At 42.8% G+C, this 27,990-nt stretch overlaps 1 protein-coding gene across 6 annotated transcripts in view; it reads left to right on the forward strand.

The window, feature by feature from the left end:
* DPYD (dihydropyrimidine dehydrogenase) overlaps positions 1 to 27,990 on the forward strand; it is a 495,490-nt gene that overhangs the window by 324,275 nt on the left and 143,225 nt on the right. For 4 of the 6 annotated variants that reach the window (XM_083743290.1, XM_083743286.1, XM_083743287.1 and 1 more), the window contains 2 exons: positions 1,647 to 1,811; positions 27,462 to 27,530. The exons of 1 other annotated variant lie outside the window; for it this stretch is intronic. In XM_083743290.1, coding sequence (XP_083599416.1) covers positions 1,647 to 1,811; positions 27,462 to 27,530 — 234 coding nt within the window. The remainder of the gene's footprint in view (positions 1 to 1,646; positions 1,812 to 27,461; positions 27,531 to 27,990) is intronic. One more of the 6 variants, XM_083743288.1, reaches the window with a different exon arrangement.

Consider the following 27,990-nt stretch of genomic DNA (forward strand, 5'->3'; position numbering starts at 1 on the left):
TCTATCTAGTTGGAAAAACGTCCAAATGTTATGAAATCAGTTAGTATGCCTATTACCCTAATTGTTTTATATGGGATGGATCTTAATTAAAATATGTAAATTGACCTTAATTGCTATATACTAATGGGGGTTCATGTTATCTCTCCAGAAGTGACAAGATGGTGAGTAGGGGTACTTAACCAAATAATTCTATGAAATCCTTAACTAAATGGCCTTTACCTAAAAAAATCATTTTTTATTATAAATTGCCAAAAGAACTTATTTACATACAGCATTTTTTTCTAATTTAAGTATCTTAAAAACACATACATGCATATATAGGTAGGGAGAGAAAAAATGAAAAAAAGCTTAATTTTGCTTTCCTCCACAGGATGAAGATTTCCTTATAACTTTATGGTTTGGATCTGAAGTGGTTTGATTATAGCATATTATAATATTGGACTCTTAGCATTGTCCATATCATTCACTCGGAGTGCCTAGTGGTTGCTGAGCTCTCTGGCTTGGGTTAGACTCACTGAAATAAAAGAATGTTTGTTTACTGAAATGAAAATGCTCAAGTTTGCCTGGAGGTTCATTCATTTACACGCTCTCTCTCTCTCAGTTCTGTATAAGGTATTTCATTTCTCATTGTGTTAACACATTGGTGTGGTCCCAGGTCCACATCTAGCTTTGCAACTTTTGGGAATGTATGGCCAATAGACAGCATTGTCTGTGCCCCCATCTTCAGACACTCAAAGGATAGGTGGGAATTGCCTCTATCAGTGTGTTATTGTTATTGTTATTATCACTAAATTTAATAAGTCTCTGCACAACAACAACAACAACAGAGCATTGAGCTGATAGCATCATTTCACATACAGTGGTACCTCTGGTTACGTACTTAATTCGTTCTAGAGGTCCATTCTTAACCTGAAACTGTGCTTAACCTGAAGCACCACTTTAGCTAATGGGGCTTCCCGCTGCTGCCGTGCCGCCACCGCACAATTTCTGTTCTCATCCTGAAGCAAAGTTCTTAACCCGAGGTACTATTTCTGGGTTAGCGGAGTCTGAAACCTGAAGTGTATGTAACCCGAGGTACCACTGTATTATTAAAACATTAATGGTCAGTGTAGGCTTTCCACAAACACGTTTGGGAAATTGATGGGATAAATTTGCTATCTACTTCCCTATGAAAAGAAAGGGGACCAGGTAGTTACATCAAAGGTGTCTCTCTTTACAACACCTATTGCGACCCCTCTAAGCCCAGTTAGTTGTTCTGAAATAGCCACATCCCAGATATGGCTGAACCCAGCCTCAAAGTGGTAGCTCAGTTTGTCTGTGTCTTTAACACCATCCATGGCCTCCTAGGCCAACTGCTTTCTGTATCACGCCTTTTACCCATTCCATTCCTCCCATGCCCCTTCTCTGCTGTCTTCCTTGTGTGTGTCAGATTCCTCTTATACATTGCACAGCACCTGGCGAAACAGCAATGTCATAGCTGCATTTTCTCTGTAAAATTAGCAGGCATCTGTTCAGATATATGTGGCAGACTATCCTCTATCAGGACATTTCTACATTTTCTCCAGAACCATTTTTTTCTGCACTGCTGTGTTTGGTATCTTCTTGTTGTTTAACTTATTTTTTCTCTCTTCTCATTGTGTTAATAGGACATTGTAACAAACGTTTCTCCGAGAATAATACGTGGCGTTACCTCAGGCCCCATCTATGGTCCAGGCCAAGGCTCTTTCCTGAACATTGAGCTCATCAGTGAGAAAACGGCGGCCTACTGGTGTAAAAGTGTCTCTGAGCTGAAGATGGACTTCCCTGACAAAGTAAGTTGAGCTTTGATGCAAAGGAAGTTCCCATAGGGGCTGGAGAAGAGGAATGGAGGGTTAGGGTTAGGGTTAGGGTTAGGGTTAGTCCGAGAGACAGGTGCTCATGGTGCATATAGTCATCCTGTTTTCACATCTGGTAAACAGGTTCTGCAGGGTTTTGTGCTTCAGGAACCTGCAAAACATGTTTAACTAGAGGCTAAAATAGGACAAAAGAAATGTGTTTATGCCATGGACTGCTTGCTTAAAAAACTATTTTCTTCTCCAGTTCTGTGTGCAAATACATTGTTTGTACAACAGCAAACAGTAATGCATGTAATGTAGTTGAATGTAGCCATGCATTCAGTTCCAACCTATCCTTATTGTAACGGTAAATTTATCACTAAATGAGGATAGATTTTTGCAGCCTGAGTAGAAATCTCTTGGTGCTTATAATAAAATGCTCTGTGTAATTAGGGCTTTTAGGAAGTTTTTTGTTCATATCCCTGAAAAAGCATATAATACTCGATAGGGTGTGCATTGTTTTTATTATTTATTTATTTATTTATTTACTTAGACCAGTGTTTCCCAACCTTGTGCCTCCAGATGTTTTTGGCCTACAACTCCCATCATCCCTAGCTAGCAAGACCAGTGGTCAGGGATGATGGGAGTTGTAGGCCAAAAACATCTGGAGGCACAAGGTTGGGAAACACTGACTTAGACAATACTCAGAAAGGGTTTTTTTCCCCTTTCCTAAATGAACTTAATGAGCAAGTGAATGGCATCCTCTGCTCAAATGAGAGAAAAAGCAGAGATGAGTGTACAAAAGAATATCAACTAGTAATTACAGTAAAGTAAATTATTGTGTTATGGTAAATATTAAAAACAGAAGGAAATTTGATATATAATTGCCTTTGCATTGTAATAGAGGCAGTTTAAACAGTAGGTTCAAAAATCATCATGCTAAGAATTAAGCCTTTGTCACTATCAAAGCAGTTGACAGTGCTTTGAATTGATGTTTGGTACAAAAGGAATTGTATTCAGATTATCCAAAATTTAGCTGCATTAACTCTTATGATTCACATGGCCCTGACGGGAGTTGAGCTGAACAATATAATTTGCAAGGGGCTGTTGCTAATTTTCAGATGGGATTCAATTCCACACCAGCAAATGCAGGTTGCACAATTAAAGTGGACTTGGTACAACAAGCTCACACCTTTAAAAAGCCATTTTAGTGGATAAGGAAAGTGATAGGAAATGCACTGGGAAGTGTGAGGTAACAGCTGTTTGATGTGATTTCAGAGAACCTCGCCACTAGGGAATGGATGCATCTGTCAATTTCGGTTCAGTTTCTGATTCCAATTTTAAATTCAGTCCTCCACATTTCAGCCACAATTAACATTTAGGGAGGAAAAAAAAACCTCACGAAAATTTGTCAGAATCTTAGTGAGAACGAAAGAAAGAGTAAGTCAGGATGCTCACTGTGGTGACTGTCTGGGGTCTAGTTGCTTTTATCTTCTCCTAAGATACTCAAGAATGATATTATTTGGTTCTTCAGAGCATGCAGCAAAGGAAATATGGCCTTGCATTGACCATGTACTGTGGTACCTCGGGTTACAGATGCTTCAGGTTACAGACTCCGCTAACCCAGAAATAGTACCTCGGGTTAAGAACTTTGCTTCAGGATGAGTACAGGATGAGTACTGCGGCGGCACGGCAGCAGTGGGAGGCCCCATTAGCTAAAGTGGTACCTTGGGTTAAGAACAGTTTCAGGTTAAGAATGGGCCTTCGGAACGAATTAAGTTCTTAACCCGAGGTACCACTGTATTTCATACATAGAGAGACATCACAACTGAACAGGAGGCAGCTGAAAATCTCAAGGCCTTGTTAAAAATAATAATAATTTATTTATACCATGCTGATCTGGCTGGGTTTCCCAACATAACAACAACAAATAATGCAACAAAACATCAAACATTAAAAACTTGCCTGAACCTGGCTGCCTTCTGATGCCTTCTAAAAGTCAGATAGTTGTTTATTTCCTTGACATCTGACGTGAGGGCGTTCCACAGGGAAGGCTCCACTCCCGAGAAGGCCCTCTGCTTGCTTCCCTGTAACCTTACTTCTCTCAGTGAGGCAACCGCCAGAAGGCCCTCAGAGCTGGATCTCAGTGTTGGAGCTGAACAATGGAGGTGGAGTCGCTCCTTCAGGTATACTGGGCTGAGGCATATAGTTAAGCATGAGCAGAGTTTGCTCACCACCAGGGCAGCCATTGAACAAAGCACAACACTTCTGACTTTCAGCTAGAGCCAGGGTGGTGGGTGGATGCAGTACCCCCTTCCTCTGGTGTAGTTCTGTCACCTTCAGTAGGATTGCACAAATGTAAGCAGTCAGTGAATTGGCTCATAATGTCAGTCAATCAATTTTGATGTGCCGGTGTCTGCCAGACCGTCATTGTAATGAATGGAGCAAAAGAAAGGGCTTGAGAAGATTGACTATTAATAAAGACATCCACAATGAATACAGCTTTAAAAAAATATCATTGAAAGTGAGTGACAAGTTTCCCTGAGTGTACATAAGCACTTAGTGACCCTTATTCAGTATTTGACAGTGCATGTCGTGGCATTTTAATGGAACATTTGATAAATTAAGCTGTCCTGGAAATAGGGATTTCCTTAGCCAAACAGAACTCTTGAGTAAAGTATATTAGTGATGTTTGACTGACAATTAAATCCTTTCACCATTGGTTCAGGAAATATATGTATTGTCAGTAAATAATGACTTGCTAAGCAAACTAAAAAACATACCACAAGCGCTAAACATTATTAAAAATAAATAAGTAGACGGGATAAAGACTGGTACAGGATTGTAGACTTAGGTCACACATAATTTGAGCTGTGGGTTGCCATTGTGACTACTTCTATACCACCCTAAGGTGTACATGAAGGGAGTCTTAGTCTAGCAATACATGTCTGTCTATAATAGCCACCAAGTGGATTTACTTATTTGCATATATCACCGATCTAAAGGCAAAAAGACTGTGGTGAACAATGTAAAATCAACAGTAACATATTCATTTTTCAAAAATTAATTTTATTATGAATAGTACAATGAGCTAAAAGCAAAAAGAGAGGGGGAAAGAGAAAGAATACATAAAACATTTTAAAAGGTTGAGGGAAAAACAATAATACGACAGTAAATTATAATTAAGATTGCAGAACTACATAACATGTATGTAAATGGATAAACTTACTGTTTCCCTCAAATGTCCATTGATTCATGGGTCACGATGGCTTCAGTAAATATGTTCAAAATATCATTAAATTTGCCCATACATAATCTTCATCTGAAAGCGATCCATTAATGGGTTTCAAGGGCTGTTGTGTCGTCTGTTCATTGATCGAAAGAGGCCATATTTTTGTCCTTCCAATGTATCTAATGATACAGTAACATTACAGTCATAAAACAAATGCAAAATGTGTTAATCTGATGTACTGATTTGTGATGGATGCATCAAGACGGTTGGCTTACCCCTCAGGGAAAGCCTGGGTGAAAAGGGGACCTTTAAGTAGGCACCTAAATGCCAATACTGTAGTCCGAAGGGCAGATGTCACCACACTAAAAGGCTCTGGCATTAGTGGCCATAAGACAAACTTTGGGAACCTATGGCACCACTAAGAAAGTCTCTTGCGAGGACTGAAGTGGCAGGAGGCGATCTGGTCCCAAGTTGCTCAGGACTCTATAAACCAAAAGCAAGACCTTAGGCTTGAGTGGTAGCGTATTGGTAGCTGGCATAGCTCTTTCAGCACACAGATATATAGAGCACATTTTGCACTGGCTGTAACTTCTGGACCACTGTTAAGGGTTGCCCCACACAAAGCACATTGCAACAATCCAATTAATACACTGATGAGTGGGGGTTTTTTTGGCATGGTAATTGTAACTATCCTATTGACAACCTAGACCTACAGGCTAAGTTTAATATCACCTTTCTCCAGTGAGCTCTGTGAGAGAATTAGGAACTACTGGAATTACTAAAAATTTGCCTAATTACAGTTCCTACAATTCACTGTTGTGGCTTTCCCCGGAGAAAGTGGTATAATGTAGATATGCTTCTTGTCATGTAAATATTCCTTTTCAGGAACCTGTGTGTGTATATATATGTGTGTATTGTGTGTGTGTGTGTGTGTGTGTGTGTGTGTGCGTGTGTGTGTGTGTGTGTGAGAGAGAGAGAGAGAGAGAGAGAGAGAGAGAGAGAGAAAGCACATATATGTAATTACAGTGCTACTATGAAAAATATATATTTATGGTGTCTGTCAAAAACCCTTTTGTCTTCCATACTCTTTATAACTGGGGACTGATATCTAAAATCAACACTTTATTGAGCCATATTTTCATAGCCAAACTATAATATCCTGTCCAGTCTGATGGAATCACAGGTGTTCATTTTATATGAGATGTTTAGGTTCTCGAGCGAAGAACCTTGAAGCTGGAAAGGAAGTATGCACTATCTCGAAATGACGAGAGTGTCTAAGCAAATGTGTAGATGAATGTCTGGAGTTGTGTTTCTCTCTCTCTTTTAAAAAGCAGGCCACAAACTACACCTGTAAAGTATCAGTTTGCACTCCTGAATGAGCCACTCTGCCTTATTGACTAGCAGGAAGTTGCATTACAATTTATTGGCATGAAACACTGTGATTTGAGATCACAGGAAGTGCAACATTACGCACACCCTGGGCAGAAATGCATATAGGATAGACATTGTATTTTTTTCTAAGGCAGGGAGGGAATTATGTCAAGGGCTTGTGCAAAAGGGCTCCACTTCCCAAGTGTTCTGTGGATTTGCCTTCAGTTGTGCAGAATGGCCGTCTTTCTCTCAACCCCATGCCTTTGAGTCGCTGAAATAGCTTTTTATGAAAAATGTGATAGTCAATGGTACAAAACAGTAACACACATTGGAGATTTGTATCTTCAGTAAGAAACATCCTTTGCTTAGAGCGCAAGACATTGGTCCTATTAGGAAGGAACGCATTTCACAATTTTATGAGGATGATAAGCACATCTTGAAGACGTTGCCCCAAGGTGTAAAGTAGGAGAAAATTAAAGCTGTTTCTGAAATAATCTGCCAGGCCTCTTCCGGAAAATGAGCTGAGAGCTTCTCTTGATTACTGGGGAAAACAAACCCTTAATGGCGAAAGACAGCTTTAGTACTCGCAGCACCTGATCTTGACAATTCAGCTAATGCCAGTGCTGAAAGCTCCTCTACGAAGGAACGGGAGAAGAGCTCTTTGCAAGGATACAGAGCATGGCTTAAAATGTGAGCCATTCTGTAGCTCAGCATTCCTTTCCTCCTGAAATATGATGCACGATTCCATTATTAAAAGTGCTCTGTGTGTGCACGTGCTCACACACATGAACATTCATGTGCACAAATACATTTCCATCCTATTGCAGAACCTTGCTTGAATTTTGCATTCCAGCAGTGGGAGATCTGAGAAGCAGAGCTATCTCCACTGGCTCTGCTGTGACAGGCCAGCCCCTTCAGGCCTTGTCTCCCCGCCCTAGAGGAGCCATTCCATCAGGCTGCGTCAATGGATGGGGGGGGGATAGGAAGCAGGAATAATAATAATAATAATAATAATAATAATAATAATAATAATAATAATATGCCACCCATCTGACTGGGTTGCCCCAGCCTCTCTGGGCAGCTCCCAACAAAATATTAAAAACACAATAACACATCAACCATTAAAAACCTTCCTGAACAGGGTTGCCTTCAGATGTCTTCTACAATCAAATAGTTGTTTATCAGTTTGACATCTGATGGGAGGGTGTTCCACAGGACAAGCGCCACTACCAAAAAGGCCCTCTATCTGGTTCCCCATAGCTTCACGTCTCACTGTGAGGGAACCACCAGAAGGTCCTCAGAGCTGGATATCTCATTGTCTGGGCCGGACAACATTTCATCCTTTTTACTGGAACTACAGCTCCATCAGGCACCTCCTACCCCTGAACTGTGCCAGCTGGGGATTATAGGAACAGCTGTTTAGAAACTAGTGCCTGAGTTTTGGTTGTTATTTTCTTCTTCCATGCCTGTCCTTTCCCTCTTGTGTGGGTTGTTGTTGTTGTTGTTGTTGTTGTTGTTGTTGTTGTTGTTGTATTGTAAGCCTGTGGTTAAGAACTGTCTTGTTTTGATTGAATGTAAGCTGCTCTAGGACCTTTTTTGGCTGAGGAGCGGGGTACCCATGGATAAATTAAAAAATATAAAACTATAGACACACATTCTGCTCAATGGAACATTGAGATAGGATTCTGAACACAACCCTGTGTGTTTTTACTCCGAGGCATGCTCCATTTCATTCAGTGAGACTTACTTCAAAATCAGTGAGTGTAGGATTGCAGCTAACAGGCCCATTCTAATGAGATGTCGGAGTGGAGCCATGTGGCGGATTTATTGCTGTATCCTGAAACCTTGCTGGTTCATGCTGACTATGATAGAAGGAGCCCCTGGCCCCTTCTCCTTTTCAGCTCCAGCTTTGGGATCATGCCTGTGGAGCTTTGGAACCAGTGAATTCAAGTATACCTGCAATATATAAATATTGGCCTCGGAATATTCCACAATACCACGAGGAAACAGTTGGGCACAGTTGTAACCATTAATAATGGGTGAAGCCGAGGAGTTGGCCATAAGCCATCTTTGCCCTTCTCCAGCCCTGGAGCCCAACTGCACAATTCCATTTTCCCAGCATAAGTTCAATAGCACAATAAGGATTTTACAGTTTGCCAGATGCCATTCCATTGAGTCCAAAAGGACATTTATTGAAGGGATGAGACAGGCATCTCCATGGTTTTGCATCAGGCCTGTCACATGCCTTCTCCAGAGAAGCATTACAGATACAGTGGTACCTCAGGTTAAGTACTTAATTCGTTCCGGAGGTCTGTTCTTAACCTGAAACTGTTCTTAACATGAAGACCACTTTAGCTAATGGGGCCTCCTGCTGCCGCTGCGCCACTGGAGCACAATTTCTGTTCTCATCCTGAAGTAAAGTTCTTAACCTGAAGCACTATTTCTGGGTTAGCGGAGTCTGTAACCTGAAGCGTATGTAACCTAAAGCGTATGTAACCTGAGGTACCGCTGTACTCAGTACAAGAAAAGTTGAATATGCCTAGATTAAAATGTGAAGTACTGGATGGAAGAAAAATTAGTAAGGAAAGATAATAAGAATATATAGATGACTTGAGAAGACTGTAGAATGCATAGATTATTATAAATTGTATAATGTGGAGGAAATTGAGTGGGGGTGGAGGGAGAAAAGAATAATATGATGGACTGAGGAAACATAAATGTAAATGTATGGGGGGATGGGCAGGCAATGGTGTTGGCTTTGGTACGTTTGTACTGTAATGGAATATGTGAAAACAAACAAACAAACAAACAAACAAATAAGAAAAGTTGAAACGGGTGAAAGCAGACACCTTGAAAACTTCATCCCAAAAGCTAGAGGGATGCATGGGAAGGGAAGTATCCATTCATAGAATTCTAGATTTGGAAGGGACCCCAAAGGCCATCTAGTCCAACCCCCTGCAATGCAGGAATCCTTCCCACAGCCATCCCTGGGTGGGCTCAAACCTTCTGGTTAGCAGCCAGATACCGTGACCCATTGTGCCACTCTCTTGTGGAACCAAAAGGCCTGTGAAATCCCTGCTGTTGTCAGTTAGCTCTTCCTTACCCCAGTTTTTCTCCATTGCACAAAGAGAAGTTTACTCGGAAAAGGCTGTCACACTGCTTAGCTTATGATATGCCGGGTATTTCTTTTTAAGGGATTTGCATTCATTTTCAGTCCCGCATTTGTTTCCATCATTGCTACTTTTTAATCCCAAATTTCACACCCAATACGGAACCATTCTTCCTGACTTTTGCCAAAAAAAATAGCCTGGAGGAAGGGGAAATAAGTTTTTGGCATGCTGCGGTATGCAGAGGGCATACACAATCATCTTCAATCATTCAGCCCTAGTTTTCTGTAGCTTTATTCTCTGCAATTCTTTACCCTCTCATAAAAATCATATTGAAAGAGCTGCTACTCTCATTTGGCCATTTTGACTATGAGCTGCAGGAATCCATTAATCCAGTAGCTGTCCATTTTAGCTTTGAAATCACGATACTGGTTTCTTGAGGACAGAAATCGATGCTGATATGCACCGTAGCTGATGGTGTTTTTTTAAAGCAGTTCTATGACAGGCCCATCTGTTGACTATTTGACAAAAGATGGAATTCGGAAGTAACACGGGACTAGTAATGCTCATGAGATAATGGCATGTGGGGGTCTCCTAAGACAACAGAGACGGAACTTACAAGATAGAATAGGAAAAGACATCAATATTGTATCACGCATGGAAGTGAACCCTCTGGATGCTGATTAGCTGAGACGGCAGGGTAGCACGGAATGTAAACGCGCTTTCTCATTGCTCAGAATGTTTGTCGTTCAGCTTCAGTGAGGAAAGGGAAAGTTGTCAGAATGGCTGGGATTTAATCCTTACATTTTCTAGGGGAAGGAGCAGTTTTATGGGACAAACTGTGTCCTGAACAGAGGAGACAATGACCAAGGGATAATATGTCTGAAGGTGGACTACAGAAAAAGCAGTGGGCTGAGAAACAGGAACCTGAGGGAAGATTGGGCAGCTGAAAAAGTATTGGTTGCATTTAGTGTATAATGAAGTTATACGTACGAGTTATGTTTAGTTTGCTCAGTCACTATTAATTAATGTAAGAGCTGGTTTGTATCTACTCCCTTATCCATGAGAAATAGATACTAGTGGTTCTTAAGGAGATCCTTAACCTTTATTCATAAAATCCAGTCACATTCTTGGCATATTTCTTTCTGCCTATTTGTTCTCCCATAACTAGTGGGTCCTGCTCAGGACAAACTTCTTAAAACACAATCTTAGCATACAACAAACTGCATTCTGTTTGTTGATGAGGGAGAAAAATAAGTGAAATCTTGATAGCTGCTTTGCTCTGGATACCTGCAGTTTATTCTAGGAATTCCCACATTCTCCCTGCTTCTTAACGTGTTCAGGTTAATTTGAGTGGTATATTTTTGACCAAAGGTATTTTGCACATGTTTAGAGGCCCTTCAGTACTTCACAGATGTTGGAATCTACCAGGCACTGCCTGGCAGAAAAAGATTAATGTACATAAAGGTAAAAAGGTAAAGGTACCCCTGCCCGTACGGGCCAGTCTTGACAGACTCTGGGGTTGTGCGCCCATCTCACTCAAGAGGCCAGGGGCCAGCGCTGTCCGGAGACACTTCCGGGTCACGTGGCCAGCGTGACATCGCTGCTCTGGCGAGCCAGAGCCGCACACGGAAACGCCGTTTATCTTCCCGCTGGTAAGCGGTCCCTATTTATCTACTTGCACCCGGAGGTGCTTTCGAACTGCTAGGTTGGCAGGCGCTGGGACCGAGCAGCGGGAGCGCACCCCGCCACAGGGATTCGAACCGCCGACCTTTCGATCGGCAAGTCCTAGGCGCTGAGGCTTTAACCCACAGCGCCACCTGCGTCCCAGTTGGCTGCAAAGTTTGGCTGCAAAGTTTGCTGGGAATGGCTCTTTATGGGTAACAGGTCTGGGCAAAAATAAAAATTTGGATCTTCTTTTTGCTTTTAGCTTCTTCACAGAAGGGTAATAGCAGCAAACATCTCTTTTCCAAATGTCGTCATTTCCCTTTGTGTTTTTCACTTGGGTTTTTGTTTAGTTTTGTTTTTTAGGGGGGTAATATGTAGGCTGATCAAGGCTACTGAACTGGAAAAAAGTTTGCACATGCCTGGTGTTCCTTTGCTTTAGTCTTCATATGTTCAGAGCTGAGACCTGGCACTGAAGGCAGCTTCTCGTATTGAGCAAATGCTGGCTCAGTTTAAGCACTGAATATTTGGGGAAGGGAGCAGATGGGGATATCCACCTTCAGCTGCAAAGCCCAGCTGTTAAGAGCCCTTTGTTGTGCCGAGCTATTAGTTTGGGCCAAGGAGAGTGTGTGTATGTGCTATTTTCAAATATGTAGAAGGATGCCAGAAATACAAGCTTCCATACTTTTCCTGTGTGCTATTTTTTCCCCTTTGTGGGCTGGTAGTCTAATACATCATTTCAAATTGTGTGAAGGTAAGGGGGGGGAGTGCCTATTTTGTAGAAACCTCCTGATGTATATTTTGTTCTAGGAGGCTTAGTTTGGTCAGAATCGAGTATACACTTCCGGAGTAAACGCTAAGTACATTACTTCTGGTAGCTGCTAGAAGGCTGTGAAAATTTGTGTCCCAGGCTTTTAGACTCATCTACCCATGTGCTATCTGAAATGAAAGGGGCCCCTTGATTGCCAGATATGAAATAGATTGGCATTATTTTCAGCTCTCCTACGTAGCTCTCCTACGTAGCAAAAACAAATAGCTCCGAAGCAACAATGTGTCTGGTAAGAATTCATTTTCCAGGTGCGCCTGGGCAATTTTGGGGCAGGTGTCCCATCTGTGAAGATACTTCACAGGGGATGCCATCAGCTTACAGCAGGCATAGGAAAACTTGGCCCTCCAGATTTTTTGGGACTACAACTCCCATCATCCCTGACCACTGGTCCTGCTAGCTAAGGATCATGGGAGTTGTAGTTCCAAAACATCTGGAGGGCCGAGTTTGCCTATGCCTGGCTTACGGTGATGGGAGGCAGCATAGGATGATGATGGGAGCTGGAATTCACCAGCATCTGCAGAGCCACAGGTTCCCCGTCTCTTGTTTAAATGGTAAAAGAAGACTGCATTGTTTCTGCTTCTTTGCTATTGTGCATGCATCTGTTGCTCTGGATGTTTGCGCCTCATTTTCAGATAAAAATACTGGGTAGGAAATGTGTAGTGAAAGGGGAAAGCCCTGGGGATTTCTTTGCCTTCTTGCCTACCTTGTTTTTCAATGTGTGGTCTCAAGAATCAATAAGGTGTCAGCACCCTGTTGTTAAGTTTTTGCTGCAGGTTATAGTTTAGGTGTTTGAAATATTGTAAAACTAGACATAACCACTTTCCATTAGCTCTTCTGATTGTTCCTTGGCCTCTCCTGTTCCCCCGATACCAAGGCAATATCTTAAAAGTATGCTGTTCCTGCTAGGGTTGGCAAAGTGGGGTGGACGGCTATTCTGAAGCCATTCATAATTTTCCATGCTTGGCTGAGTGGGGATGGCTGAGCTGCAAATGGTAAGGATCATTCATTCCACATTCCCTTCTGAGTGAGCATCGTTGTGGTTTTCTTGTTTTTGCTCTTTTGCTCTTGGCTCGTATGATGATACCGCTTCCTCATCGCCAGTACTTATTTCTCTCAGACTTTTGGCCCTCAACAGCAATGATCTGAAAGAGCAAGAGGAAGCGTCAGTTTGGATGCGTACTCTCACATGCCCTCCAACATTTCTTCAAACTAACTAACTAACTAATTTACTATTTGTACCCCACCCATCTGACTGAGTTACCCCAGCCACTCTGGGAGGCTTCCAACATATATTAAAGGTAAAGGGACCCCTGACCATTAGGTCCAGTCGTAACCGACTCTGGGGTTGCGGCGCTCATCTTGCTTTATTGGCCGAGGGAGTCGGCGTACAGCTTCCGGGTCATGTGGCCAACATGACTAAGCCGCTACAGACAAACGAGAGCAGCGCATGGAAACACCGTTTACTTTCCCGCTGGAGCGGTACCTATTTATCTACTTGCACTTTGACATGCTTTCGAACTGCTAGGGTGGCAGGAGCAGGGAACGAGCAACGGGAGCTCACCCCCTCGCGGGGATTCGAACCACCAACCTTGTGATCGGCAAGTCCTAGGCTCTGTGGTTCTACCCACAGCACCACGCATAAACATTAAAACACTTCTCTATACATGGCTGCCTTCAGATGGTCTTAGGGTCAGATAACTCCATACTCTCCAACATTTCTCCAATGAAAATAGGGATGTCCTAAGGAAATGTGGGACTTTCCATTGGTCAAATCAGAAACCTGGACAGCTTCTGTAAATCTGGGACTGTCTCTGGAAGGTCTGCTTGGAGGGCCTGCTCTCAGCTTGCACAACCATAGTTTATCAAGCTATGAACAAGCATTGGATCTGCATGCTCCCCTCCCCTTGATTCATCCCTTCACCGCTGCATCATGCTGGTGAGTTAATTCACATTTAGCACCAGTTCTCTGATTCAAATGGGGACTCAACATGGGGCAAAGGGAGGTTATACTTGTATATACAAGGGGCAGGGCTTTTCCTGCAATCTCATTAGCAGAGCAGGGAGCATTGAGGCTAAAGTGTAGATCGTGTTTGAATTTGTCTATGGTAACATATCCATGTGCCAGTTCTCCCAGTCTCGTGAGAGTTGCTGGAGCCAATTGGAAGCCGTGTTAGAGCACAGCAAGCAACATTCTGAATAGCAAGTTAATGCTGCCCCAAACCTCTTTCTGCAACAGAGAAATGATGGGATTTTGCAGTGAAACATGGACATGTATTTTTAGGGACAGAGAGATTTGTGGAAATTTAGAAATAAATACAGTAGTACCTCGGGTTACAGATGCTTCAGGTTACAGGCGCTTCAGGTTACAGACTCCGCTAACCCAGAAATAGTACCTCGGGTTAAGAACTTTGCTTCAGGATGAGAACAGAAATCGTGCTCTGGCAGCGTGGCAACAGCAGGAGGCCCCATTAGCTAAAGTGGTCTTCAGGTTAAGAACAGTTTTAGGTTAAGAACGGACCTCCAGAACGAGTTAAGTTCTTAACCTGAGGTACACGCATGTAGAATGAAATACAGGCCCCCACCTGTGCTACACATTTAAATACCACTTTAAACAGTCATGGCTTCCCCCCAAAGAACCATGGGAACTGTAGTTTGTTAATGGTGCTGAGAGTTCTTGGAGACACCTATTCCCCTCATAGAGATACAGTTCTCTGAGTGGGTTAAGAGCCAATCTCTGTGAGGGGAAAAGAGGCCTCCTAACAACTCTCAGCACCCTAAACAAACCAGGATCCCCTGTTCAAAGAAGTATGGTACTGTTTTAAATGTATAGTGCTGATGGGTCCACAATACATTTCACTTGATGAGGAAGACTGTGGCCAAGTGTTGTTTTTCTGCTCAGTTTGGTACCCAAGTGCTAACCATTCAAGGTCCCTAGTCTCCCTTCTTCGGGTATTTTATTTTTTTAACCAAACTTGGAATGGAATGGAAGCCCCACAATAAAGGTCCTTCCAAAGGATGAATATCCTATGACAGTACCTCAAACAGAGGACACAAATACTCAGTGCTATTTTTCTGGAAAAAGAGGTGCCAGAACTCACCATGAGCACATCTCTTGTTCTCTTACAATGACAGTGGCACCCACCTGAGAGGTGCCAGAACTGAGTTCTGGTGATTTCTAGTGGAAAGAAAGCCCTGTGAACATACTTCTCAAAGGAGGAGTCAAAAGGGATGGTCCAGAGACCCAGACCCCTCCTACCTGATAAACTATGATTTAGCAAGCCAGCGACGTACATCTTCACAGGGCCAAAGTGTTTGTGAAGTAATTAGTCGCAATTGCAAGACTTGGGTTCTATATTTGGAAATGGCATGGCCCTCCATCAAAAGCTTACAGTCAGAAATTGAGCAGAATGTAGCAAACATCTCAATGAGTTGCCCAAAACATTCCAAATAAAGATGTGTTCATTTTGATCATAAATGGAAAACCAAGCCTGCAGCCAGCAGTAAATGGACAAGGCAGGAAATGAAGGCTTTAATGAAGAGTAGCTTTGATGGGCTGAAGGCAAATTAAGGCAAATTTACAGCAAGTGTGCAGATTTGAACAGGAGAGAAGATAAAAAAAAACCTAAAGAGGAAGGGCAGGGTATGGAAATGGTAACAAAGAAAGAGGAGAAATGGGAGGGGGAAGTGTGGCATTGTTACTGTAAAAACAGCAGTCTTGTGGCTTTTTTATATATAAAAAAGTAATAAATTTATGGTGGTGGATTGTAGTCCATGAAAGCTTATGGTCTAATATATTTGTTAGTCTTCAAAGTACCACAAGACACTGTGCGTGTTTTGCAGCAACAGACTTGACACAGCTGCCCCCTCTGGAAATTGCTGCAATAGTTGTCATGGTACAGAGCCTAGCAAAGAAACATTTCAACCTCGCAGAACTGACCTTAATCTGGCTATTCTTGAATAAATAGGTTTGAAGGTGGACTCCGGTGTGAACCCACAGAATTGCAATTTACAGTATTAAGATGTTCTAGCACCTGTGGCTTAGATAATGGATTTTTGTATCTCACGTGTTAATTGGTTCCCCAGTGCCAGGGTGTTTGTGCTACCATGCCAGCACTGCTTTCAGAAGGGCCCCCATTAAACTTTGCATCGCTGTCACTTTCGGCACTTTCGGCCTATCATTTCCCTCCGACATCACCGCTCTCAGTCCCCTTTCCCCAACTCTGCGACTTAGGATAACACTCCATGCGTCTGATGAAGCAGAGCTCATGTCCACAAACACTTATGCCACAATAAAGCTGCCAGTCTTTTGAGGTGCTACAAAACCCCTTTGCTATAGTTGCCTTTGGTTTCCAGTACTTCCACTGGGAATGCTCAATGCTGCTGTCTTCTTAGCAGCTCAACGCCTTACCTTGTTGCTAGATTAAAATTGACACCACTTGATCTTCTCTGCTTTGCATGTGCACAGAGGCTCGTGCTGGCCATCCCTGAGACGCAGCCCAAGGAAGGTTACTGTAATGCAACGCTGGTCGCATGCTCCCCATTTCCTGCACTCAGATGAAACGTCCCTGATTTAACCTTTGTTGTTTGCCATTCCCATTATGTGTTCTCTGCCCCACTGTGAACAAACGCCAACATGCTTGCATTGAGGGCTGCTGCTATCTGAGATTATTTGCCCGCCTGAAGGATATTTGCTTTAATAAAAACAAACAGCGGCGGCAGCGAAAGATCCGCTGCATCTCAATCTGGTCGGGCAGTGGACAGTGCCACAACGCGACAGATGAGCAAGCAGCCAAAAGAAAAGGGAAAGAGGGAAAAGGGGGGGGGGGGGAGAGAGAGAAAGCCGAGAAGGCTTCTAGGCATAAACAGATGAGTAATTTGTTACAAGAGAATCTACCACTCGCATTCAATTATTAAAAGGTTTGCATGTGTGCGATTTCCCCCGCTGCAGAAGCAGCAAGTCTTAAATGCAGGTTGTGGATCAAAACAAAAGAAGGAAAGAAGTGGTTAAATTGCTTAGTGGTCCCACTCTGGGTTTATTTATTTATTTTTAATTCCTCCTCCCAAGAGAGAATGAGAGAGAGAGAGAGAGAGAGAGAAGAGGTTTGCAGGACAGTAATGTCAAGACATCCTGCATTACTTGTGTCTATCTCTATGCAGAATCTTTTTCAGCAAGGCGGCATCGAAAGAATAGATTTATGGACTTGGAGGTACATTGTTTAGTATGTCCATATCCATCTAGATTGACAGTTTCTACAGACTTGAATTTCCCAGGGGAGCACAGCGTTACTGGTGTCAGTGGATGGCATCATTTACTTCAATGCTCCATTATTAAATTGATAACAAGATAATTCCTCTGCTTCTCACAGACATGACAGGGTTTACAACGGTTAACTCTTATTGCATGGGATTTGAAGCTGTAAGAGGGTTTTAATAAGAAGCTTATTTTTTTTATTTCAATCCAGTGACGAATCAAAATTCCAAGGGAAAAACACAATATGGTTTTTTTAAAAAGGTCCACAAGGCAGCCATACTAGCAAGGGAGGGAGTTCCAACATCTGTCTTGCCCCCATTTCAAAGAGCTTGTCTCTTTCTATTATGTCCAAACATCTACGGATAGCACTCATGGTCCACGATTGTAGCAAGCTAAAATTATTCCATATGATAAATGAGCTTTCTCACATGCGCAAATGTTAAAACAGCTTGTTTACATGGACTAAATGATGATTAGTAAAGTAAATTATCAGATGCAGCGTTCCTTGTATAGGACCAAAATCTCCCCGTACAACAAAGGAGGCATATAGACTTCCCTTTTCAACTATGCTTCATCCCATCTATTAATGGGTACCATCAGAGAGAGAAGCTAAATCGGTACTGACCCATCCACAGCAGCTGTCTACATGCTACCAGCCTGGCTTGCATGTCTCAGAGAAGCCATTCATTTTTAACCCTTTCCTTTGTAAACACAAAGGACTTGAAGCTTAAGAAGAAGAAGAGAAGAGTTTGGATTTGATATCCCGCCTTTCACTACCCTAAGGAGTCTCAAAGTGGCTAACATTCTCCTTTCCCTTCCTCCCCCACAACAAACACTCTGTGAGGTGAGCGGGGCTGAGAGACTTCAGAGAAGTGTGACTAGCCCAAGGTCACCCAGCAGCTGCATGTGGAGGAGCAGAGACGTGAACCTGGTTCCCCAGATTACGAGTCCCCCGCTCTTAACCACTACACCACACTGGCTCTCAAGGAGAAAAGATGGGGTTCTAGCGAATATTACAGTTGTACTGGATATGCCAATGGAAGCAATATCCCATGGTTTGTCCAGCCAAATTAAAAGGAAGGCTGTAGCTCAAAGTTTTAACACAAATGCACCACATTTCGAGCAGGAAATGTAAAAGAATATAATGCCCAAAGATGTTCTCTCCCCTCTAATTCCTCTGGGCACTTTTGGCTTTCGTGTTGTTGTTTTAAAAAAATCATTTTAGAGTTCTTTGTAAAGATTCATTACTAGTGAATTATATTCAAAGCAAGTATTTCAATTGAAGTTTTTTTTGGGGGGGGAAGCAAACCAGTGTCTCAGCATTTATAATGCAAGGGCACACACCTAATGAAAAGGAGGACAATATCAGTCAGCAGTTTGTCTTTCTTTCTGAGCTCTGAGGGAGTTGTAAAATAACATGCAAGAACTGCGGGGATGTATCTTGGTAGTGTCTTTCGGAGAACAACAATTACTAATGCCTTCATTATTATACAGTAATTGTAAGCGTAGCTTAGGATGCTGTAATCTAATGCCAAGCATTCATCTTATTGTTTCACACGCACTCGAGCCGTGCTTTATTGAAAAGCTTTCTTTTTTTTCCCAAAGTTTTGGTGCGCACAATAGAGAACATTTTGCATGTCTCATATTACTATCTCATTTATCTCATTTTATTGTTATTTTGGTGGGCATGGAAATGTTCTCAAATAAATATCCCATAGAGAATGCTCTTCATAATATGCGCTATCCAGAGACGAGATTATGGGCAGTGCAAGATTTAGTAGCTGTATCCATCGAAATGGTTTCAGTCTATAAAATACGAAAGTGAATCAGAGCTGCAGACGGCCTGCATGCAGTGCTCTTGTGGAGCTTCCATTCATTTGAAAGTGGTGCTCTTGTACAGCACCCGTCTATTTAAAATATTCCAAGTCCCTTCTGGTGGCTGGTCTTGAAAAGTTCACTGAGGTTTCCATGCAAGACTTCAGTGGGCAGCATCTGAGGCCTCAGCAGAGTCTGAGGTCTTTGCGTTAGCAATCCGTCTTCTCCATTGCCCCCTTCCCTGGATCACTTTATTATACTTACCCAGTAGCAGCAGAGATGACCCAATATTCTCTGAAGTTCTCAGAGATGCATGCACACACCCACCCAAATATGGTTACCCCTGAATGTGTTTCATAAATATCTGGACAGAGACATCTTTGCTTCAGTTGCCTATGCTCTAGTAGCCTCTGGCTGGATTACCGCACAGCACTGTAAATGGGACTGCCTTTGAAGACTGCTGGAAAACTTCAGCTAGTGCAGAAAGTCATAGGAAAGTGTGATGATACATAACACTAGTTCCGGCCTGACTGCCAGATACAGTGGACACTTGGGTTGCGAACGTTTGCAATCCGCAGTGTCCGCAACCCGCAGCACTGCGTCTGCGCACGCACGGGCCGTAGTTCAGCGCTTCTGTGCCTGCGCAAAGCGTGATTTAATACTTCTGTGCATGTGCAAGCGCTGAAACCCGGAAGTAACCCATTCCGGTACTTCCGGGTTTGGGGAGGTGCACAACCCAAAATCACGCAACCGGAAGTGTCTGAAACCCGAGGTATGACTGTAGTTTCAACTAACAGTGCTGGTTTTGACCCTCAAAGCCCTGTATCATTAAAGATGGTTTTGCACTGTGAATGTGAGTCATGTAATTAATAATAATAATACCCGCCCATCTGACTGGGTTGCCCCAGCCACTCTGGATGGCTTCCGACAAATATAAAAGCATACTAAAACATCAATCATTTAAAACTTCCCTATACAGGGCTGCCTTCAGGTGTCTTCTAAAAGTTGTACAATTATTTATCTCATTGATTTCTACTTTTGGGAGGAGTGGGCAAATCAACCACGCAATTTGGGCTTATATAACACACACATGCGCGTACACACACACACACACACAGAGAGAGAGAGAGAGATAGAGATAGAGAGAGAGAGATTCTCCACCCTTTTCAAATTTCACCCCTATATGCATTGATGTTTGGGTAGGGCACATATGCCTGGTGGACAGAGCAGAAAAGTGAGTCTGGCTCCTTCACTGTGCCTATGGAGAAGTTAATGGAGAGTGTTGTCTGAACTGGCCAGAAAAAAAGCTTTAAAATATGCTCCATTAGAAATATAGCAAAATGCATTTATCAAAAGGGAAAAGAGAAGAAAAGTACACTTGAACACGTCCTGCCAGTCCGTCCCCCCCCATAATATCATGAGAAAAACTGATCTTTTGGTATAAGCGCTTTTCATATAAGAATAGACAGTGGCTTGTAAATAAGCCTCTTAGAAAGGAAATGAATAGCTTCTACTGTTATGAACACCCTAGATGCATAATAGATTGAAAGTACCGTATAGGGTTTCTTTTCCATCACTGCTGATGTCACATGAACATATAAACATGAAATGAGAGGCCAGTTTTGAAATATTTTGTTTCCAGTACTGTAGAAGACACTATTTTCATCGTACATATATCATTGATTTTGAAAGTGATACCAGATGAACCAACACTTTAAAATTAGTTATCTTAGTTAAGAATATTCAAAGCATTGCGTCTCCTGTATCACTTCCACATTTTTTGAAACTTGGCTTTTTCAGATTTCACAGAAAACCATTGATGATATGAAAATCATCTTCATGGCAGGAAGGGTTGGAGGTGGGTCGGGGTAAGGCATCCTTGAGATGGAACACTTCAGGCTGCTTTGGACCATGGTAGGTTCCTCAAGGTCTTTTGTTGCTATGGGGCCACAGTCTCTTGCTCCAAAGAGGTCACTCCACAGACCAGCTCAGAATGGGATGCACGCACCGTCCTTACCAAAAGACTTTGATGAAATTTGCCTCCTCTCTCCCCAAACCACTGGAATGCCCCTGCCCACAATATTCACCGCCGTAAATGGGGTGGCAAATTCTGAAGGACCCTTTTTAATTTAGCCCCGTGCAAATTTAAGCATGCTTTCTATCTCTGATACTGGGAACTGCAAGCCCACTGTTTTGGAAAAGAGGCTTTGCCGACTACTAAATACTTACGAAATAACATTCCATCTGTTCTCTAACTCTAGAAGGGCCTTCACATAAAAAAATGCAGCATTATAAAAGGATATTGTTTGCATAATTGACATTTTGTTCCTCTCGTGTGTTTTTCAAGGTTGAATAAAATGCAGCACGCAACAGTGATTGATCATGTTTAATCAAGGAAACATTTGCAGTGGTTAGCAAAACCAAAAAACCAAGAAAGGTTAACTTTTTGTACATGGATAGCAGATGCTAGTAACATGTTTTGCATATCTACATTATTTTTTTTCAAGGCAGGCTTGTTTCGCTTAGTGTGCCTGTTTTAACCCAACCACCCAACCCATTGATTTTTTTCTTCACAAATCTAATGTTTCCAAAAAGTGCCTTGGCTGACATCCTAAGCACACTGCGCATGGCAGCACAACTTCTGGTGCAGCTCACTCCAACTCTGGACTCCCATACAAAGATGTGGTAATCACACTCTGCAACCCCTTGGCACCCAAGTATGCCAAGAGGAGGGGAGTCACTGGATCCCTCTCTCAGAGATGAAGGTGGATATTAATACATTAATATCAGGGAATTCAATGCATCATGCATCGGGCTTCCATGTGTATTCAGACCTGCTTTACTTCAGCCAGGTGATCGCACCATGTGTCCTCAGGCCATAGCCAAGTGAAGGGAACACCTGTGTGCATTGCAATGCACTCAGCACTATACACATCTGACTGAATGCCCAAATGGGAGATACAGAAAAAGGAAAAAAATCTCTCAGTAGTTCCTGCTTGTCTGCACTGTGCAGATGGTTCAGTTCTGGGATTGAAATGCTACAGGTTACCTATGAAAGCCTTAAGCAAGACAAATTCCATGCTCAGATCTAATGGTGAGCGGCCTTTCTCTTGTAGGGCAAATAGCTTTAACCATTTGGTCCAAATCCACCTCCTGTGCAACTCTGCTTAGCCTGTAGATGTGTGTGAGAGAGGAGGAAGTATCCCTTTTTTCATCATGGGAACCCCAGTTCACGTGTAGGCTGAGTTGCATGATGAGCACTTCTTCACAGTCCAGTCTCAGGATGCACTGTTCATTTCTGTGCACAGGGCCTATGTGGATCATGTGGATTCTTTTGTTATTGTTTTAAATCTGCCTTTCCAATATGTGTTTGTCAAGGGAGTTGCTACAGTTAATAACACACACAAAAAACCCCTGCAACAGTAGGATAAAAGCAAACCAAAATGGCACAGAATAACATGATATAACAAAAGTGCCTCACTGGAATATTCAGGCAATTAAAAGCGCCTAAAGAGGGTGAAGGTTACTTCCTACTCTAGTGCTACTAGTAGAGATTTCATTTACTTCACATTGTAATGGGAACTTGATTCATGCATTCTGAAACTGCAACAACCATCTAAAAAAATCCACACCTCTCTGAATTTTGTGATATATTTCTCCACACACACCCCAAAAAGTGTACAAAAGTGCATCTATTAGGGGAAGTGTGCATAAATGATGTATATATTTATGTATTATATGACAGGAAAATTATTTGCAAAAAATTGTGAATATTAGAAGAGCTACATTCTAAAACGCTGACAATTATTTTTGACTTTTGTTTTTTTTAAAGAAGGCACAAAATGATGCAGAAACACGGTAAGCCAATAAGGCGGAGTCTGGTTATTGGACCTGAGCATTTCTTGTCTGCCGACTGAGGAGAAAGGCTGACTGTGTCTAGTGTTTGTAGCTCAGTTGGCTGCAGAGCAAACCCTCCTTCCCCCCTTCCTTTTCATACTGTTTTGAGTTAATTTTGTCTTAACCGTGTTTTTCTTCCTGTGCATGCTGCATTTGTCTTTGCTATGGTTTCCCAATGGTTGCCGTATTCGGAGCCGGTAAGGAATTTTTGCAAAGAGATTGGGCCCATTGGGTGGTTTTGCTTTCCTCATAGCAAAATGTCACAACTCTTTGGGTGTGGAATCCTAGTCATCTAGGTTTGCATGAAGTGATGCATCACCCCCCAACCTAAAGCAAGTGTGAACTCAGGGTACCCTATTGGAGGGATCTAGATGGAAGTAGCCTGAGTGTGGCTACCTTGGTAGATTAGTGTCTTGGGGAAGCCACAATCCTTGGCACAACCCTGTTCTAAATTTCAGCCCTCCAGTAGCCAATGCATGAGCCAAAGTCCACTTTCATCTGTAATCAATAAAGTTGTGGCCATTTTTTATCCCAGATCAAGCCTTGTCAAGTTTGTTCCTTTACAACATAGCTACTACCTTTGCAAAGGGGTTTAGGGTGCTGTGACTGGGCCACAGTGCTTTTTTTTTTTTTTTAAGTCACTGATTAGCCTTAGCTTGTCCTGTCCCGTCCCCCTGCCATTTCCTTAAAGTTGTGTGATGGTCTCATTAGCAAGAAATATAGGGTGGTGAGACCCCTCCTTTGCAGGGCCATCATGCAGCCAGATTCTTTAATGCAAGAACCTGGATAAAAGTCTCCAATGAAGATCTCTGGACAAGTATGAACAGAAGGGAGGGGGGATTTCTTCTGGTAACTTGGCCCCAATTCATTTAAGTCTTTACATTAGGCTTTGCCAACCTGGTTTCTCCAGATGGCTTGGACTACAACTCCTTTCAGCCTCAGCCAGGTCATGCTAGCTGGGGCTGATACGATTGGATATACCAAAACATCTGCAAAGCATCAGCTAGGCAAAGGCTGTTTTAAAGGTTATTAGCACCCAGACTGCCAACCTAGCAGTTCGAAAGCACGCCAAAAAGTGCAAGTAGAAAAATAGGTACCACTCCAGCAGAGGTTTCTGTGTGCTGCTCTGGTTTTGGTGTTTCGTTGCATCAGAAGCGGCTTAATCATACTGGCCACATGACCTGGAAAAACTGTCTGTGGGCAAACACCGGCTCCCTAAGCCTGTAAAGTGAGATGAGGACCGCAACCCCAGAGTCGTCTGTGACTGGACTTAACTGTCAGGGGTCCTTTAGGTAAAGGGACCGCTGACCATTAGGTCCAGTCACAGACGACTCTGGGGTTGCGCCGCTCAGCTCGCTTTATTGACTGAGGGAGTCAGCCTACAGCTTTTGGGTCATGTGACAAGCATGACTAAGCTACTTCTGGCGAACCAGAGCAGCACACGGAAATGCCATTTACCTTCCCGCTGGAGCTGTACCTATTTATCAACTTGCACTTCTTGCTTTCGAACTGCTAGTTTGGCAGGAGCAGGTACTGAGCAATCGGAGCTCACCCCATCACGGGGATTCAAACCGCCAACCTTCTGATCGGCAAGCCCTAGGCTCTGTGGTTTAGACCACAGCGCCACCCACTTCCCTTTGAGGGGTCCTTTACCTTTACCTTTTAGCACCCCTTTGAATTGGTCATAGACTAGAAGCCTTTTTGGGTGTCTGTAAAGAATAGAAGGACAGTTAACAGATAGTACATTTAGAATAAACTCATTTGAAAATTAGGACACTCTCTTAACTGAACACATGTCAGTAATCCAATTAAGCATCTCTCCCCACAACCCGCCACCGCCTACCTTCCTTTGAAAGAAGGGGTTTTGGACAGCACTGTCAGTCACAATTATCTCCACATGGAAAGTCTAAGCCTAATGTTTGAGATAATTTTGCTATAAAACGGAAATCTGCATCTCCCTCATATATACACAATGAAGCTGCAGAAGATACCACCTTTTGTTGCTTTCAGATAATAACATAGTCTGGCACCATCACAGTTTCTTCCAGCAAATAAACTATAGTAGATGACAGATTTATTAGTTATTGTGCCTCACTCAATTTGAGACAAATATTGGGGGTGCAGTGGCAGAAGATATGCATGTTGTAGCAAGAACAGAGTCCCACGACACTGTGAAGATTAAGGATTTTATTGTGGCATAATTGTAGGCACATCACTTTGTGTGAGCTGTTATCCTTAGCTGATAAGTATATATGTGCGTGAATGTAACATATTCAGATACCTATCAACTGAGGATAACAGTTTTTGCATATAATAGGCTGGCCCCAAACCAAAGATGCCCAAGGTAAGGAACATCAATGGCACCCTCCCTCCAGCCATTTAATTTGTAACACCTTATTTTTGATTGAATTGTAGCCTGTGCCATTGTTTTGAATACACATTGTGCATGCATGATTCATCCCTGCCACATAAGGTGATAAATTTGCATGGATGCATCTGACTGCAGTCGCTCTTGTGCATGCCATTTGTTAATGACCACTCCCCGCTTAAAACGGGGGGCGCCCTTTGCGTGGACGCGTGCAGCCCCTAGATCTGGAGCGGCTCCAACAGCATAGGCTAGGCTTTGCCTTCCCTCAGGTGGGATACCTGGAGGTCTCCGCCTACCTCAGTCAGTTGTCCAACCCACCTGGGGAAGAGTTGCCAAGGAGACCAGGCCAGGTAGGGGAGGGATTACCTGCCCACACAAAGGAGGGAGGATCTTACCTGGGAATTCTCACTTGGCTCCAGAGCTTCTCCCACCCTACCCACCCTCAGTCAATGTCTTATGTTGCAGGTTAATTTTCCTCACAGGTTTTGCAGGTTAACTTTTCTTCACAGGTATGCGGGCGCTGCTACGTTAAGGTCGCTGTTAAAGGACCGGAAAGGAATTTCCCTGCATTGGCAGGTTTCGCCTTTCCCGTAGCAAAACGTCACAACTTTGGCGGTATCAGGCCTTGGGCGGAATCCTTTTGTCCATCTTCCTCTTTGCGGCGGCGATACCAGGGTTCCCCGTTAAAGGGGTTTCTGAAGGGAGGCTTTGACCGTACGCCGGAAGGTCGTCATTGCTCTCCCCTGCGGCGGCGGCGTTACGGGGGCGGCTATCTCTGCTTGAACATATGTTCTCCAGAGCCGGCCCATCCCCCCCACACACGCTGGATAACCCTGATGCTCCCTAGGTCCCCGGCTGGGGACTGGGGAGGGAGAACGCCCAATGCCTGAGCCAAGGTCTACCCACATTTGAAATCTAATAAAGTTGTGGCCAATTTAATCCCATAGCACGTTGTCTTGAGTCGTTATTCCACATGACGGGGGGACCGCGCAGGATCTGGGGACTCCGCCTGTCCACGCAAAGCCCATACAAATAATAATTTTAAAGAAGTTAGCACAGTACTTGCCACCTACAGTATGTCAGTACCGCCAGCTTTACAAAGTGAAGATGAATTGCTTGTGCAAATTGCTTCCAGCTGCTCAATAGTTGACAGAGTGGATTGTTGAGGGACATTTGGGGGCAGGTGCCTCCTGAGCTTGACACTCAGAGAGTTGATTGTGTCATCTACCCCTAAATCTATTGATATGTGAGCGTGAATTCACATATACACCCATATGGGGGGGGGGGAGAGTTGTAATCAGTGGGACCGTGCAAGGAGTGGTTGAAATCTGTTGCATTTCTATGCAGAGACCGGATGTATACAAGATAAGAATGTGACCCATTCGAAACTCCAGTTACTGTTGGTAACTGAATGTCTGACTATGCTAATTCGCACCTATAGAGAAGAAGTTGCTGGGTTTTTGAGTTGCCATCAATTTCCTTTGTATCTCCCTAATGTTAACTTTTGCAAACCTGTGTGTTTGTGCATATTTAGAGACTCTTTGCACATTACATTATTTTCTTACATGGAGATGATTTCTAAGGAGGAATACTCCACTGTATTGGAGAGAAAATTCTCATACGAATTTACCTGTCTCCAACTTGCTTGCAAAAATTCAATTTTATTTTCTGTTAGTTTTATCTTATTTATTTGCTTGTCTCCAACATTCCTGATATAGGTGCTGCCAAATTTAAGGTTTTGTGTGTTTCTTTTTAAGATAGCTGTTAAGATATTGAATTTGGCATCTTTACATTTAACAGAATTCCAACGGAAAAGGCCAAAGGGTTGAGGAATTGTTGGGGAGGGGGTGTAAAATAGCCATCTGATTTCAGGTTGGTTGTGCTGGAAGATTGTTACTTGCCCCACAGTGCCTCCCAATCCCATTCATGCCCAACATTCGTTGTCTTTTATCACAATGAGTTTTTAAAAATAAATAAATCCCCAGACTGCTGTATTGCAGTTATAACAACAAAATAGGATCAGAAGAGGGTTACAAGCAGAAACATTGCAATATATGCAGAAGGAATTATTCAGGAATACAGCATTGTATAAACCAATACTTATCTTTTCAGATTGTCATCGCCAGTATCATGTGCAGCTATAATAAAGACGATTGGACTGAACTTTCCAAAGTGGCTGAGGTAATGGCCTCTTAATATGCTTTCTCATCCTATTCCCTATCCCTCCCTTCCTCTCTCTTACCCTTTTCACTTTTTTATTCCATGAGAGAGATTGTGAAAGAAAGGAAATTCCAACCAAAAAACCGAGAGCTTGAGACATATCCATTATTGCTTGTTTCTTCTGTGTTTTCATTAAAATGATAGAAATGTAAATTAAATGACTCTATTGCATAGAAGCGGTCCCCTGGACTTTGCATTCTACCTGAAAATTCTTTAGCCTTTGAATCTCTACACTTTTTATTTGCATTTTAAGCAACCCGCATATTATGACGGATGCCCTGATAAAATTTAATTCTACCTTTGAGAACCTAACTTGATCTTACCTTGCCTTCAGGCACTCTAGTTTGACAGCACCAGAAGAAATTTTGAATATAAAACTCTTGAATATTTAAAGTATAAAAGGCTCATTTAATGCTGTTCT

This window comes from Podarcis gaigeae (assembly GCF_964106915.1).
Source record: "Podarcis gaigeae genome assembly, chromosome: 6".
Classification (NCBI taxonomy): domain Eukaryota; kingdom Metazoa; phylum Chordata; class Lepidosauria; order Squamata; family Lacertidae; genus Podarcis; species Podarcis gaigeae.